General features: G+C 33.6%; 2 protein-coding genes and 1 pseudogene across 2 annotated transcripts; all 3 read right to left on the bottom strand.

The window, feature by feature from the left end:
• Positions 1–822: 822 nt before the first annotated feature.
• LOC143561333 (uncharacterized) lies at positions 823–2,487 on the bottom strand. Its single transcript, XM_077049451.1, has one exon. The coding sequence runs from the start codon at positions 2,485–2,487 to the stop codon at positions 823–825; it is 1,665 nt and encodes a 554-aa protein (XP_076905566.1).
• Positions 2,488–9,381: 6,894 nt separating this feature from the next.
• On the bottom strand, positions 9,382–13,076 carry LOC143561349 (putative ubiquitin-conjugating enzyme E2 38). Its single transcript, XM_077049462.1, has 8 exons — positions 12,964–13,076; positions 12,795–12,864; positions 12,483–12,536; positions 11,496–12,044; positions 11,342–11,405; positions 11,107–11,246; positions 10,717–11,028; positions 9,382–9,872 (listed from the first exon to the last, which is right to left on the bottom strand). Exons 1-8 carry the CDS (start codon positions 13,002–13,004, stop codon positions 9,606–9,608), a joined length of 1,497 nt encoding a protein of 498 aa, XP_076905577.1. The 5' UTR covers positions 13,005–13,076; the 3' UTR covers positions 9,382–9,605.
• Positions 13,077–16,338: 3,262 nt separating this feature from the next.
• Positions 16,339–17,022, bottom strand: LOC143561322 (cytochrome c oxidase copper chaperone 2 pseudogene; annotated as a pseudogene).
• Between the last annotated feature and the right edge of the window lie 1,008 nt (positions 17,023–18,030).

Below are 18,030 nucleotides of genomic sequence, written 5' to 3'. Positions count from 1 at the left end.
AATCAATACCGTAATAAGTTGAGTTGTAGGTATCTAATTCTGCAATCTATTTTCAACCGTTTACTAATTTATTTATTATTCATATTCATATATTTATAGCTGGATCTATGGAGTTGCTTACTTACCTAGGGTTTAGCTGCGAATTTCTGCCCAAAGTGTTGCTATTGTTTGCTTTAAGGTGTAATAATCTTTTGTTGTCTTAATTGTTTGCCAAATTCTGCAAGTAATTGATAGCACAACATCACTTTGATCACACACTTTATTATTGCAACAGAAAACTACTGACTCAAAAGTCTCTAACCAAGCCCTGTATTCATAATCTAACCCTAATTTCTTGGTGACCATAATAAATAATAATCATATTGCAGTTAGGAAACTAAATTTACTTGACCGACATGGTCCTTCCATATTCACAATACGGTCCGGAATTACCAGCATAAATGATAAGTTATTATCATTTCACCACTTACAGAGTGATTATTGATGACTATTTTGAAATGCACATCTAAATACCCTTTATCATATGTAAGTTATCTCATCGTGAACTGTTGGTAGATGCAACAATATAATTGACTTATTTACTTGTGAACATTGAAGATGGTACATGTACATCTAGAATTAGAACTATTACATATAACTACTGACAAAAACTTGAGATGGTAGTGACTTTTGATCTATAGTTGACTTTATATAACAATACATACTGCACTGCACACACTATTGATTATTTACTAAGGAGACAAAGTAAGAACATACAAATCCTGACTTTAATACTAATCATCGTTGCTGAATCGGGCTGCCTTTTGTTTGCCTCATCTTTCATTACTCTTTGCTTGTTACAGGTACCATTTCATACTCAACATGATTCTGGAATCTCTTTGGAAACATAAACCGACCACCGAAACATTGCTGCAGGAAAAAGATCGCTGCAAGAACCAAGCCTCCACAAATAATGACCACATCCCAAGAAGGTGAGTAAAAATCTGCTCTCAGATTTGCATAAATGTACAACTTGTCAAACTGATGGCTGATATACCTTTGACCCCTGTAAAGATCATATACATGAGGCATTAATCGCACGAACGTGGTCCCTATATAAAACCAATGACTCAAAGCATTTCCTTTTGAAATCTGGAAAATATTGAGTACTAGTTGTGGGAATAGGAAACCATCGAGAGTTAACCCTGCATAAGACCTCAACCCACCCCAGATGGAACGTTGACTTGAAATATAATTGTTCTTCCAGTTCACTAGCAACATTGCTAACCCGCCGATAATATACATAGGTAAACAAAGGAAAAGTGTCTGTATCTCATGAGCCCAATGATTCTTTTTCGCAATTAATGTTAACTGAAGAAGACGGGATTGCAAAATGAAAGCCACCATTGTCGCTATCCTCACAAGCACTTCGTTCACTTCAAGCAATCCATTACTCCCAATTGTTACATTTTGTTGATTCCTACTGTTTGCGAATATTGCCTCAAAGTTTAGCACTAGAGGAACCATGTGCCCGAGAGTAAGAAGCAACATCATCAGAACCGAAATGGAATTAATCATTTCAGAACTCTTCTTCAAATACAACAGTTGTCTTCCAATAAACACACACATAAGTGTGTCTGAAATCAAGACCATGATGATTTCTATATCCATTCTCCATATTGATTCTTTTGCTTCACTTTCAGTGAATGTGACTGAAGAGATATCAATCTTCTCGAAGTACAAAACATCGGTTTTTTCACGTAAGCTTTCAATATCCCCCTTTATCAAACTCTCCTTACCCTGTGGGAGTTGGAATTTGACCAGAATCTCACAGTCAAAAGAAGCACTTTTGTTCAAGTTTCTACAACCGACCATACAAATTTCTCCCGTTTCATCATCATAAATCCCTTCTGCAGATATCTCCACTCTTTGATAATCAGTTGAGGATAGATTTAGTGACGAAACCTCGCTACTTGAACTGGAACTAATGTTCAGCCAAAAACTGATCTCAAAACTAATGTTCACCGGACCGCTATACGTGGTTGCCGAAATATCTGTCTCCGGAATAACTGTCACTGTGGCATCGGCTTCCCGCCATGTACCGAAGTTTGTGTTCATAATTGCATAATATTTTAATCCCCGACTTCCCACAAAGATAGGGTCTGCAAAACCTCTCGAAACCATGTTCTTATGTTTGACAAACATGTCAAAACTATAATATGGCCCGAATTGATACTTGGCCCCCGCATGCTTCTTTTTCGGGCAATTCCGTCTTACTTTCTCCATTTGTGTATATTCATACTTCATCCCGTAGTTCTGCAGGCTATGATCAAAGCTTTGAAACTTAGCCGTTCTAAACGAGCCCAAATCATCTTTGAACCTGGTGGTCCAAATCTGACCCTCGGTGTTATGTGTTTTCATGATCGACCGAACCACAGGGAACCACAAACTCAACTTAATCGAGCAATCCCCAACGCGGGCAGTATCCAAAGGATCACTTTGGGTCATGATACGACAAGCAATGATGCATAACTCATCTTTTGTCCATTCCAAGTTCCTTCTCCAATAAATGATATATTTGGGCGGAAAGATTGATCATATGGAGTAAACCTTCTATCTTGAAATTCGACTAAAACACGAAGTTTTTTGTCTTCGCGAGAACACTGAATCACATACAAGGAGACGAAAGTAGGCAAGTAACTATTATCTTGACCAAATAAAGAACAATTCTTACAATTACTTGGATACTCCAGCTTGTAAGTTGTGAATCTGTGCCTGAAAGTCGAACAGACATCTAGATATTTCATACTAGTTACTGAATTTTGCACGTTTTTAGTAACATCACACTCTTTATTTGATATCAATGTATAGTTATATCTGAATGGAGACACCAGAGGGAATCCGAACATTGAGATCGGGTCAAAGTAGTCATTTTCATTAGGAGAAGACAAACTCTCCAACTTTCCACTTACTAAGCTGTTATTGAAAGTCATGAACTGAGCGAATTTAAGCTTAAGAACAGCTTTTAGTGTGAGTGGATTACCTTCTTTTGTAAACCAATGAGCCGATCCAACCATACAAAGAGTATTTGTAGACATTGACCAGAACCCATCTAAATCAAACACCAACGTACGGTGATAATTCCAACCAGCCTGTGAATAGTTTGACCCGGTATTTGTGAAGTTGGACGCCGGGTGATAATCATAATATATACTTGATGGATAGAAGCCTAATTGGGCCTGGATTTTGTACGTGCCAGCAACATTTGTGGCGAATACTTGATCAGTGGATGCAAGGTAGATGGAGCGATCTTCGTCAATAATCTTTTGACCACCTGTGTAACTGGTGGATACAGATTCGAGAAACCGGTATCTAGTTAAGAGGCTATCGGTTGGAGTTGCTTCAGGAGCAAAAGAGTCACAGTGATCAGAGTAGGAGATTGAAGGAGATGAAGATAAGGCTTTTGAAGTAAAGACAGTGAAGAAGATGAACAAGTGAAGGAGCAAGAGTGAAGGATTCATGGCTGCAATGCAATGAAAGGTAGATGTTTGTTTGACTGAGTTTGTTTTGATATGTGATGTTTATAATGGGGTTTATGGTTCAACGTATAATATGTGCAACTTGCCACCTTCTAAGAAACTAAGATGATTCCAATGAAGTGGGGTTTGATTTAGTCATAAAACTGATGATTTAACAGCTGAAAATGATTTTGTTAAATATTTTTGTTAGAAAGTCTGGGAAAGTTTTGGTTTGCTAATATAAATCAGTTTGTAAATTATTTAGGAGATGCATTGCTGCATGTTTTTCTAAATTAGTTATTTTGATCTTCTTTGCAGTTAACTAGTTTGTGATTAGAATAAGGTTAGTGACTTTGATTTTCTTTTAACCTATTGATTTGTCGTCGTCGTACTCAGTATATCCCACCAATAGCAAAGTTATGGTATGGTCTGAGTAGGGTAAGATGTAAGATGTAGATAACTTTACCTCTACACCATAAGGATAAAGAGGCTGCTTTCGGTGAGATCCCCGGCTCAATAGTAGTTTTGTATCAAGCCTTGGATATAAAGGCACATAACACTCAACCATCAGGACACCGGTCGATTGGTGCATGTATCCTTGTCTTTCAGCTATCAACGCCACCACATGATGGCTGATTAATCTTCCGCCACTTTTAACGGTATTTTCACAAGATTAATAAAATAACGTCAAAATTAATGCAATCTCACTTTTGCCCACCCGAGGGTTCACCACGTATATACATTATATGCGCGCACCGCAAGCAGGGCGTCTTTTAACCAATTGATTGTGTACTTGAATTTAAATAATTTTTAGTGGTTAGATTATTTAAGTACTAATATATCTGCTTGATTTAGCCTAGTTTAGTTTAGATAGTAATTTGATTTGCAATGTTACATATGCTTTGACGTTTGTTTTGGTGTTTCTAGCGACTTGCTAGTCTTTCTTGAATGAATTTTTGTTGATTGTTCAAAATTAATAAAAAGTTTGAGTTTTATCTGATTGGGTTATCTGGAAGTAAAAAACATAAAAAAGAGAAAAATAGATGAAGTCGTTCATTTGTACTTGTCGCACATGATCTTTTGTTGCGTAGTTATTTTATTGCGTAAACATCAAAAGTTATTTTTGGAGGTCATTTAGTGTTAGAAAATGGTAACTTAATACTTTAAATAAAACAGAATTTACAATCTAGTCCCATTTTCAAATAAATATTTTTCATTCATAAAAACCTCAAATTTAATCGAGTAAATGTTTATATAAAGACCAAGTTAGTTATTTAATTTAAAATGAACATAAACTTAGTTTATAGTTCCAATTTCCAAGTTTCAATAATATATTATAAACTACTGAAAATACTAATTAATTAACATCAAATATTCTGTGAAACTTAGGTACGAATAGATTTTAATAAATTTGAATATGTATGTTGACCAGAGCTGTTCTAACACATTAACACTAATGCGCCAAATATTATACTTAACCACAAGGTTCTTCCACAGAGGGCGCGCCAGGACTTAAGATCAAGCCAAAAGACGTAAGGTTTGTCCGCCAGGGCTTAAGATCAGGCCAAAAGTGTAGGACTGTAAGTGAGTGAAGAATGGGACAAAAGTAGTTCTATAAGGCAAGAAAACAAGATCATAAAAAGTTTGTCATACCCCTTACATTATATCTAGTTTGAATTCTAAGACCCTCTTTATTAATTAGAAGGCCCTCTTTATGCTGAATGACTAAACATACTGGCTAGCGGACCGAACCCCTACCAATAACTAAGATTGCTCGAGGATGGATGCTATATAAAATGTTGATTCAGTGTGAAGAAGACACATTGTTTAGGAATCGAGAATTGTTGGTTATGGTCACTTGTAGTAAAATTCTTAATTGTATAGTATGATTAAAAAGTGGAGTATATAAAACTTAACATTTACGTCAATCGAACTCCTTTGGACGTTTTCAATTAATTACTTTTGTTACAACCTTAATTTTAAATGTTAAATTAATCAATGTCGTATCACTACCTTGGCGTGTGCATGGGTCGGTTTTGGCCTAAGCCATAACCAAAAACGAGATGTCGGTTAACGGATAGTCATAGCCGCTAGGCTATCACGATTTTTTGGTTAATCAGTTTAAGGTTATAGAGTGTCTGTTATGGGCCGGTTAACCATGAATTTGGGCTTGAAAGTTTTTGACCAAAATATAAGTTGTTACTACACATTAGTATATTACATGGCGTTAAAAAAATTCATAGTCTATTATACTAAAAAAAGTGCATAATATAGTTTCAATTCGCTTTTTATGGGTATGAAAACCTTGTAACCATAACTGACCAATTATTTTCAAATTTCAAAAAAAATATTAAACCAAACCACTGGTTTTTGATGTGTTTTGGTTATATTGGTTCAGTCACTACCTACGTTTTCTACGAAGTTTCCCATGTATCTAATTCAAAGCCTCCATGTCTACTAAATATAAATATTGTTAGTTGTTACATTAATGTATATATGATCCGGACAATATAATCCTACTAATTTTCCACAAAGACAAATAGGAGAAATAAAAGCCACACAAGACTTTAAAAAGTCGTCTCTTATTTTCCAAGTCAATCATGCCTTCTTTACGACAAACTCAAAGGGTGGCTTGCTATTCTTCTAGCTTTCATTTTCAAGTCTTTTAACACTTTTTTAAAGCGACTCAAACCAATTACAAAGATATTATACTTTCTAAACTAGGACTAAAATGAATATGTTAGTTATCCTAGTTATTTACTTAGTTATAAGTGAGTGTTTTGCTAAACACGCTTTCTTATTTGGTGTGTTCCTTCTTTCATCGTTCAACGTGTTATATTAGTAATATTCTCGTATTTTTGTACTAAAAGGAAAAGGAAAACAAACCCTTTTGATTTGATGTTTTTAAAGAAGAGGTGCACTGAAAATTTGAAAGACAGTCATATAAGGAAACACTTGAGTACATACATACCTGCGAAAGAGTATTAGGACTATTAAAGAAAGTTCACTATTTAATTCTCCTCCTAAATTTCACACTTTTGTTCGTCATGGGAATTGAACCACCTCCATCATTCAAAAGTCTTATCTAATGTTTTCGTACCAACATGCTACATTGCCACGCGTTCTTTGGTCTCTATGTTTTAAATGAAAAATAAAATTTCAACACAATAACATGCAAATTGATTTTATTGTTCACTTACGATATCTTGTTGTGATTTTGTTTTAAACAATACGAATTCTTATAAATAAAGAAAAAAACCATAGCAAGTAGCTAGAAGGACAAAAAAAAAACATTACAACTAAGACCATGTTTTTGTTACCAACAAACCTAGATAATTATCATTTTTCAGTTTCTATTGGCAAATTAAAGATAAGAAAAACTAACAATTGAATCAAAAACTTGATCTTTTGACTTCACGTTGTTTTCAAAGACCATATCATTGTGAAATCTCCACGACAGGTATACCATCTAACATGACAAGAGTAACAACGATATTAATGTGATCATTCTAATTGTGAAACAACAATCACTTTTGAGACTTGCACAAAAGACCATGAAATGACAATTAGTCAATTACATAATACCATTGTTTTGAACTAATACAAAAATCACTTCACTTATTTGTTGCCTTTTGTTTTGATGTGAATATTGCGAATCGGGTATTGTAAATCTGGCTTCATGGTCTAGTTTATTCCCTTCAGTTGCCAATCTTTTTACTCAGTTCGTCGTGTAATTATCTTATTTATTTTCTCTTTGCCTTCTAGCATTATGTAATGTCTTAAATGTGCGTGTTGTTAACACTTACATTAGAGTCTCTACATTCTTCCTTACCATTAAGGAAACATAAAAAAGCCCAATTCCACTTTTTATACTTTTCGTTATTGATAAATTATAAGGATTAAAAAAAATAGTTAAAATTGATTAAAAGATTATTATTTATTTAAATTGAGATAAATATAAAGAATGAGATATAGGGTTTTTTTTAGAGATTAATACGATTTTTTAGAGAAATATATATACACAAATTTCCCATTTAAAACCTCTTAAAAATCTAATATCAAAACTACATTAAACGTTAATTAATAGTATATTTACCAATCAAATCACATATGATATCTATAATATATATAAACGAAAACATAAAATTCATACGTGTCGCGATGTGATCGCTCCCCCTTTTCTTGGAGTCACCAGATTTGCTTGATTTTTAAATGGAGGCTTTTCATGCATTTGACCCGAATTCATGGGTATGGGTCTTATCAAACCCATATATTTCTTAAACGGGTTATAACATCTCATTAAATTAAAAACTAATCTCACCAAATATTTGATATAAAAATCATATAAAGTAGGGATATACTAAAAATTAATATATGATTTATTTAAAAAATATATATATTATTTATAATTAAAAATCCAATTTTATAGTAAAAAAAATAAACGGGTTTTGTGTCTCATCAAACTCATGTAGCTTTTAAACCGGGTTATAACATCTCATTTATTTGTGAAACAATTTATCATCAAACATAAGTATATTATTAACTTTCATATAATAAAAAAATAAAAAATCAAAAAATAAATAAATATTAAAAAAAATAATATAAAACAACCCCCGTAATATGGGGGTTAAAACCTAGTAATATATATACTTTCTCCTATTAAAAAGATATTGCCGTAAGTATGAGGCTCCAAAGTTGCAAAGACTTACAAAAGTCCAAGTCAATGAATGTTGTCATCATTTTCCACCAATGGAGGTTAGAAAATTGAGAGATACAAGAAACTTGGTTTCTTTTCCAATTTAAGTAACATTGATTTAACCTATGACTTAGTTATTACACTTTCTAAGTTTAGAACATAAACTAGGACAGACGGATAAGTTTGGACGTCTTAGGGTGTTAGGGCCGGGCACCATCCGGTTTTGAGGCTTTCCGTCGGTACCTATCGGGTACTCCTTCAAAAACACCCCTATCACTCCTTCATAGGAGATCTCTATAGCAATTTAGTTTCATAAACCCAAACTGATTAAGAAGAATGAAATGATTGTGTGTACGTTGTGACTGATTGAAACACATTGGTTTGGCACATAATACGTTTCCTTAATCTTTATGGATTTGGTTAACTTTGAGGTGACAATCTCTCATTTGTTGGGTTCATTCTCCATAGTCTCTATACACCTAGCACCGTTTCGAATTTGGTATTTTCTAATAGATTCAATTCAACCCATGAACTGAATATTATATGAATCATATCTACTTATAAATTTTAATAAATGCATATGTTTTTAAATTATTATGTATATTATTTATATATGCAACAATTTTTCAGAGTTGCAGGATATTGTCCAATATCAAAGTTTGAGTAGACATCTTAGGTGCACTTTGCGCGTTATTCTCTTCCAACGGTGTTATCTGTATGTTGTTTTATGATGTTGTATCTATTTCTATTCTTACTCTTGCACGACATCTTATTTCAGTGGTAGCTTTCTATTTCTCCAGTTTTGAAACCATCACTAGCACACCAACACTATACTTTGTACTATTCACAAAACCTCTCAATAACAAGTAAAAAATTGAATATGAGTTCACTTAAAAAAAATCGATTAGCCTAACTCAATAACTTGAATAACTAAAAAACTGATTCAGTTAATACTAGACAAGTTACCTAGTTATATACAACATTGAAAGATTAACAGAAGACGTCCCACACCCTCAATCACCATGGATCCACATTGTCTGCCACCATAGAGTTTCGACCACCAGATTAAACGAAGAACTAGAAATCAAAGGACGTTGCCAGAAACCTCATAAACTCAAATCAAGATCGAACGAATCCAGAGAGTCAAATTCCATCAATAATAAAAACACCAAGATAAAGACATGCATACAAAGTAGATCTAAACCAACAGCATGCATCATAATACCACTTAAGAAAGCTTTAACATCCAATCAAAACGAAAATCTAAAACCGTCAACTTAAAACTCATCCAAACCTCCGAAAGCTTCAAGCTTTTTAAACATTAATAGCTCTATCTGCCATACTTTCTAAATGGTAGACCATAAAAACAAGGTTAAACTTCCATGCTATTTACATAATTACGAAAATCTGTTTTAGATGCGGAAAAAGGCCCTTAATTTCTGAGTAAAATTCTGCGTTGGCGGCAAGAACTCCTCCAAATTCTCAACTACTCCTATTTGTTTAAAGGCTCCTACAAGTGTCTTCACGTACCCTTTAACATCATTCTTAAACACCTGTGAACCCGTTACCTGACCCTCATCACCGCACCCGACCCTCACGCCTTTCATATATGCTTTACAACTCGTTAAGATACCCTTTGCACGATTACGGAAATGCCCAATCACCAAATCCTCAAAATGCTGCATCCAAAAGACAAAAGATAATTGAATAACATTGAACCGTTAAATGTAACTAAACAAATAGTTCATCAAGCATGATAAATATCACCACTTACAATTGTAAAGAAGTATTTCATGTTTTAGAAACGCTAAAATATGTAAACAATCAAATTGGCATATATAATCAATTTAACAGTGGTAAAAAATTGACAAATTAAACACATATACTAATAAACAATCAATAATCAATTAAAAACAGAAGTATACCATCAACAAAAACGAACGGTCAGAATGAACTAACAAATACTGATTTCAATTTTCAACACTTGAGTTTAAGCTTTTGATTATTTTAAGGGTTGTGATAAACATCTAGCCAAACCCTTTTTTAGTTATAAGTAAGAAAAAAAAGGTGTGTTTTACATCTAAGTACACTTAATGTAAGCTTCTTATGCCGAGGTTAAGAATTAAAATGCCTCCATATAGCCCCCAAATGTCGCAAAGTGCCCCCCAAGTGCCTAACTTTGGGATAAATATAAAGATCACAATGGTTATTATTCTTACACGTCATCGACTAAAAAAACAAACTATGCAATTCATTAATAGTAACTATAAAAACAGTTTTATTATACTAATTATCTAAATGTTTAGACAAACCAGTTTTGAAGGATGCGTGCATAGCAGTAAATTTAGGCAATTTTCAGATTGTTTGTCCCATTTGACCCGTTCATTATTCAGCTTATATTTTACTTTAACATGTTTGACCCACTTGAGATAAATCACACAACTCATTCGTAAGTAAACACACTAAAGTTGGCACCTTTAGTAAATAAAGATAGCATCATATAACTAACCAATACGATCATACCTTTGGCGGTTTCTTCATGGTGTAAACCATAGTTTTAAGAGACAAAACTAGAGTACGCTCGTTGTATTGCAGTGATCTTCTTTCACCACTAGCAGAGCCACTTGATCGTTCATGTCCAGGTTCATTAAAATACGGCTTTTCATTCAAAATCAGACCCTGTATAGAGAGCAAAACTTGAAACATAGTTGACACGCCAGGTGTCCATTTCTCATTCTTGTAACCACCCCAAGTGTTCAGAAGACTCAAACAAACTTTGCCACAGTGATAAAGATTTGGATTAATTCTTAGGCCACCAGAGTGATAGTGCACTTGCTGAAAAGAATTGTGTAATATTAGCACCCGTTAGATCTTATCGCATAAAATAATCAAACCCTAACAAATAAGACGTACAGGTGGATCATAAGGATAGTTTTTAGGGAAGCAGACATCAAAGAAAAAAAGACCATCATGATACGGTGTCCCCTCGGGTCCCACTATTACAGCTCTTAAAAGATCCATTCTTGATTCATAAACCCTAACAAATATCATATCTGTAACCAAATAGCATATATTACGTTATCAACAGTTAAATCAACCCACATGTATTAACCGAAAATGAAAGCTTGCAAAAATCAAGAAAATAAACCAGGCAGGTCTTTTTCAAGAATCCTCCATTCGTCTTGAATCTTTTTAGCCCATTTTTTAGGTGGCTGCAAATTTTATAAAACACATAAAAGGAATTGAAAAATGGATTAAAGGTAGCAACTTTATTAAAAAAGATCCATCAAAACACGACTTGCCTCCATCATTGCTGAACTTGACCCTGCATAGTGATGATCTGAATAATCCTCAACAATATCAAACTTTTTAAAGTTTTGATACCTTGTATGCACCTCATCATTGTTGCCAGAATCTTGGACCACAATCCCATGATCTGTCACATGCTCTAACTGGTCGTGCTCGTGCCTATTATTAGAACTAGTTCCTACAGAACCAGAAGACCCTTTATGGTGCAAAGTTTTGACCTGTTTCTTTGCAGACTGAACCACCTTCATTGCACCCTTTTGTACCCGCAGACCAGACCCTGCTGATGTTTTTGAACCATTAGCAGGTCCAGTTGTATAAGTCATTTTGTTTTTCTTCTTGATAGAACCTGAAAACTGCGGAATGGAAGCTTCTACTCCAGCAGGAAGATCTATGTTATCAAAATGAGATTGCAAATACGCATACTCGTCCTCAGAATCAGACTCGTCAGAAGATAAAATCATGTAATCTTTTCCATTAAACGAATCAGAAAAACCGCCATCTGAATCTAGTTCGATCACACCAAGTGCTGATGACATAACTCCCTACAAAAACACAAAACACCATTAACTTACAAGCCTAAAGACTGTCATAGATTTAGGGGTGAGCAAAAAACAAACCGTTAACCAAACCAAAAATCGACGAAACCGGACCGAAATTAACCGATAACCGAATTGATCGAAAAGCGGTTATTGGTTATTTTATGTACCCACGGTTAAGCGAAATTAACCGAACCGTTGATGTTTTCATATATTCTAAGTTTTAAACCTCCATTTCAAGTATTTCATGTTATATACCACAATTCATTGTATCTATACCTCCATTTCATGTATTGATAAGTAAAAGTTTTAGACCAAGTTTGATTTTGGTTATTAACCGAATAAACCGAAAACCGATTGGTTATCTGAGATAAGGCTAATAACCAAACCAAACCAAACCAAACCATGCACACCCCTAATCATAGCGTTAAACAAAACTTTTACCTTTCCTTTTTTATCCGACTTGAGCACCTTTGAAGACAGAACCGCATCTACATCCTAGAAACACAGAAACTCATGCCATGGTTAACACTTAACAAGATTGATCTTCAGTTTCAACAATAAGCAAGTTTGGAACTTGTTTGATCATTCATGAATAACAACAAAATGTGACAACACTTGTTAAGTGAAATTGGTTTACAAGTGCTCTTTGAATGAACTTTGTTTATCAAACATATTTAATATGTGAATCAAATCAAGTCCAAATTGTATTAAAACGTTAACAAAGTATGCATGAACATATTATTAACTAATTACCTGAATTTGTTTAAGCTTCTTATTCTTGTGATTTAGAGGCTGATTAGATCCCTCTGGAAACACCCTTTTCCTGAAAAATAAAAAATAATAAAAATCTAACACTCAAAAATTTGATAAATAATTTCTCACATAATTATGTACTGAAACACAATAAAATAAAAAACTTTACTTTGAGTTTTGAGGGATGCATATTCCAGAAGAAGAGCCCATTATTAATATTATATGCAAGAATCAAAGAAACCCTTTTTTCTAGGGTTTATGTTTCTTGATCTTAACCCAATTTCAACCGGAAAAAAACAACCAGTATTTTGTATTACTATTGAATCGTGAAAACCCAAATAATAAGAAATGATGGGTCAAACTCAGATGATCGACGGTGATTAACCGGTCAACAAGATGGTCATACGTGTAACCAAACCAATTCAATCAGACTGATGAATAAACAAAAGAAGCAAATTTCCTGGCGATTTCTGGATGATATTTTTCTAAAATGTAGTCACACTGCTTTGTTTTTTTTTATTATTATTTGTTTAGTAATATTTTAGTTATCGGTTAATTTGATTTTTCTTTTAGGAAATTGTGTTAGTTAACAGATAAGAGTAGAATTTTAATTTGAAATGGTGTATTTTTTTATTTATTATTAGTATTAATTTTTTTTCAAGTAATATTAATCTTATGATATATAATATTAACATTTACATTGTTTACAAAAATAGTAATGAAAATAGTTAACACATAAACATATTATTAGCATTTAAAATATGAAAATTCCCTCATCAAATGTTTAGGAAGTGAAAACTAACGTAAAACTCATGTGATATTTTAAATTGAAGCAATGATTAAGATACAAGATAATTGATACAACAAGACAGAGTCTTAAGTTTTGAAATTTTAATTGAGAATGGGGTTATATAGGAGGTGTAATAGATGAAGAGTTAATAATGAATAAAGTAAAAGGGTCGATAACCATCAACGAGAGAAGAGTGTAAGTTAACATGCAAAATGTTTGGAAGATCGCATCCACTCAATAGTGCTAAAACATATAGGTGTAGTGTCTACTTACACATCTTATCACAGGAGAGTCACAATGTGTAAAAGGAAAGTCTTACTCCTACAACATAAGTGCTTATGCTAACAGTGTACCACTAGTAGGGAATTGGGGCCACTCTCACGATGAGTCCATGACAAGACAAAATATGTGACCCCTATTAATAAGCACGGTACACTGGTGGAGTGGAGGTGCCTCGCGCAACCAAGGACTCCATACAGGGCCTAAGAATGATATATGATCAGTTAGACCTTCCGCATCAAGGCCATCCATGACTTATGTGGAAGAGATTTGTTAGAAGAATGAAAAAAGACATGTATTGTGGAGGGTCATCCATCCTTGAAGATCCTTTCTCAAGGATGGTGAAGGATGGTGGTTGGTGTGTCCCCAATGTTGGTGATTTGGAAATTATGAGGTTGTTTGTAGGAAGAATGAATATGTTATTGTTGTAGATAAAAAGTGTTTGTGAAAAGAATGAATGGAAAGCTGATGTGGCATGCTGACTAGGCTGTTTGTAATAAGAATTGCCCTGAACTGATGTAGGCGGTCTTATATTGCTTATTAACTTTTGTCCTTTTTCTATTGTTTGAGTTATAGGTACATGCTTCTAAGTGAATTAAGTGTTTGTTTAGAAGTTTTTCATGCAACTAAGCACTTTAAAGTTATACCTCGCAATTAAAACACAATCCGTTTTTAAGGAAAAATATTATTATGTGTGTTCGCGTATGTTAAAATAAAGTATGTTAGTGGTCGTTGGTCGCCTGTAGTGACCGTAGGAATCTTGTCTCTAATAAAGGTTTTTTGCTGTTAAAAGTGAAAAGCTAAGGTATACTCTAAACATAATTTAATAATTAAAAACATACAAAATAAGTTTTCATACATGTAACTATGTTAGTTAACTTAGAGATATTATTAATGGTAAGAGCATTTTGAATGTACAAACAAAAATCTTAAGTAGAAGTAATCATAGTTCCAGGGGATTGCTGGGTTTATAATCCTTATATAACAACTCCACTGCAATCTAACAGATCAAGTAGGGTAAGAGCTTAGTTTACTGGATTAGTAGTAGATCACCCGAGACTATCAAAGCAACTACAAACAACAATCAGATGCGGGTGCACAAACTACGACATGGTCATTAAGCTTTCATTAAAGAGAACTTTAGTTGATAATAAGCCAGTTAAATCTGTAATTATATTTTACGCATTTTTAAGAAACAAGGGTTCACAGTAAAAAAATTCGATGACCAAGTTTAAAATTATCTTGATAGACATGATAAAACCGAAACATGTGAGTGTGTGACTCGTTGAAAAGATTAAAACAATATATTTTCTTCTAAAACTCTAGCCCTATCACGCCTCGAATACTAACCATCCAATGCAGCGGCCTAACTATTCCAAAATAAAAATTAAACGAATATGAAAATGAGACTATACTTCAACAAAAACCACAAAAAAAGAAATTAAAAAATATATATATAAACCTATGCAAATATCTGCAAAGATGTTCATATTGCAAAGAACATATTCTCACTTTCTCAGGAAGTACCATACCCCTTGGATGGTCTAGCAAGAAACAACCATTATGCAGATTCCATATTGATGGGCCCCAATGACCACCACATCTATAAATACCAGACTTTGCACAAATTTTAAAAAATACAGCAAAGTCAAATAATCTTTCATAGTTTCTTAGTCTAGAGTTCCGCCTTTGCCACTTCATATTATAAATTAACCATGTCTACCTATAGCACCTGTGACTGCGTTGACAAGGTCAACTGCACGTAAGTAACACGATCATGTTTTATGTCATCAAACGATTTCAGTTATAACAAAAAAAATCTTCTGATATATATTATGTAATTTGCAGCACCGTGGAGACTATTGTGATGGAGGTTACTGCAGCTAAGAATGATGGCAAGTGCAAGTGTGGTGCTAACTGCAGCTGCACCAACTGCACGTGTGGTCACTAGAGCAATATTACATGATGATGTAACTGAAACTCATGGTGCCCAATAGCTATTGTTAGTCTTATAGTCTATGGTTCAATAAAACTGTAACATGGTCCATGATTATACAAATATACATACTATTGTAGTGTAATTTGATCTTTTGTTTTATGCGTGCGGTTATTGCAAGAAAACTCACTAGAAACTGTAGAATTTGTAAGATATTTACATATACAAAAATACAGCAGTCAAAATAAATTGTAAACAGACCAACAAAATTAAACAGCCAGATATTAAGCAGCTGAGAATCTCACTAATTAGAATGTTCTCTCAAAGTTCACATCTAGAGAAAGAACACTAATAAAAATAAACACAATTCTGTTAAATATGTTTCAAGATACATGTAAGGCTTTTTAGAGCCAGCGTCTCATTAGAAGCAGTTTAAATATATTAACCTGAGATAGAGGAAAGGTTTGCCCTCATCTCACCCGCCCCAAACCGTACTATATGAGTGAAACTTTACTTAACTATGTTTGATTATGCATGTAAGTATACCATATTCTAAAGATGCACGATGGTATCAAAAGTTAAAACACGTTATGATCGTATTGTCTACAGACTGCAAGTCTTAGAGATTATTTGTATACCTTGAAATCACACACAAACAAGTCAAAGCTCTACAATGTATCGAAGTAGTCATGATCTACGCCTATAATTCTTCGCTAAGCAAATTAAAGAGAGATAAAAATCCATGGCATCGCCGCGGTCAAAATAGAGAAAAGATAACTTTCATAGATCACACATCAAGAACTCTTTCGTTATTATTAAAATTCAACCATTGGTGTATAACAACGAAGACATGTCTAAATGAGGATTTACCTCAGTAATTCAAAAGATGTAATCAGATTCAAGATTCATACATTATTAACTTGCAAAAGGCATAGTCTATTATAGCTCATCAAAATTATCCCCTAACCGGTATCACTGTTTTTAGTAATCAGACATTGAAGCCCTTGGAACGAAGGCATAAGCGATGAGCTTCAATCCACTTTGAGCAAGCAGATTCACCATGCTCCACAATGCATTCGTCCCTCAGCTTCTTAGTGTCGAGACAAGCACAGCAGATCTTCTTCTTTGACTTTGTTTCAGATCCTGCGGCCACAATGGTCGGCGATTGGTCTTTTGTTATCCTTAAAGCAGAAAGGGAAATCCTGGGCTTGCAACCCACTCATGATTACAAGTACAAGTTCCTGAATAATAATAATAATAATAATAATAATAATAAATAATAATAATAATAATAATAAATAATAATAATAATAATGTCTCCATATAAATTCAAACTTAAAACAGAATAACATAGATCCAAACAATCTCTAAACTTTGGAAGAAAAAAAATTAAGTCTTTTTTGGAACTATCAAACCATCCCTAAAACCCCATAAACCCTACTTTTTTTAAAAAAAAAAACAACCAACCAATTTGGTATGATGCATAAACATTGATCGACTATTAAAAAAGCAAAATTTAGGTTAAAAAACGTTATCCCAACTCATCAATTGAAAAACCCATAATTGTAATCAGCAAGAAATGAGTAGAATAAAATCCCAATTGATTTGGGTAAGTAAGATAAGATAAGATGATGCGTACCTTTGTTTTGTTGAAGCAGAAGAAGTGAAGAAGGTGATTTGGGACTCAAATGGCGTGCTGCGTTTCAACGCCGCACAAACAAATGTAAAGTACGATCCGGACTCTTACACGTTGTATAATCAAAATATAAAAAGAAAATCCCTAAATAGCCGTTTGAACCATTAATAACCAATATTCTTAAAATGGAACAATAAATATGAACTGGAGTGACGGAATTTAAAAAGATTTTAATCTTGTCTTCCGTATTAGGGTGTGTTTGGATTTCTTATTTAAGGAAAAAAAGTCTTTTGTGATAAGGTATAAAGGTATTATGAGTTTTCAGTTAGGTGTTTGCATTAATATAAGGCAATAAATTGTTTTTAAAAAAGTGTTTGGTTTAACTTATTGATGTAAAATGACTAAAAATGACATTTTTTTATGGCAAAGGTAGGTGGTTAAAGAGTTGGGTGGAATGGTGGGATGAGGGTGTAATGCGAAGTTGTATTGATAAAGAGATAGGTTAGGAAATCCTAACTTATTGAAAACTTATATTTTAGCCTAGTAGATAAAGAGAAATAGAAAAGGACATTTATATTGCCAAACACTATTTTAA

This window comes from Bidens hawaiensis, unplaced genomic scaffold, assembly GCF_021521415.1.
Source record: "Bidens hawaiensis isolate Kalapana, Puna unplaced genomic scaffold, B.hawaiensis_p1.1 tig00020663_1, whole genome shotgun sequence".
Classification (NCBI taxonomy): Eukaryota; Viridiplantae; Streptophyta; class Magnoliopsida; order Asterales; family Asteraceae; genus Bidens; species Bidens hawaiensis.
Note: the sequence above shows the minus strand (reverse complement) of the source record. Positions and strands in the feature narration are given on the sequence as shown.

Coding starts and splice junctions, on each gene's coding strand:
- LOC143561349 (XM_077049462.1), bottom strand. CDS start 13,004: ATGGGCTCTTCTTCTGGAATATGCATCCCTCAAAACTCAAA. Junction 11,029..11,106: donor ACTATCCTTATGATCCACCT/GTACGTCTTATT, acceptor AATTCTTTTCAG/CAAGTGCACTATCACTCTGG. Junction 9,873..10,716: donor CCATGAAGAAACCGCCAAAG/GTATGATCGTAT, acceptor TTTTGGATGCAG/CATTTTGAGGATTTGGTGAT.
- LOC143561333 (XM_077049451.1), bottom strand. CDS start 2,487: ATGACCCAAAGTGATCCTTTGGATACTGCCCGCGTTGGGGATTGCTCG.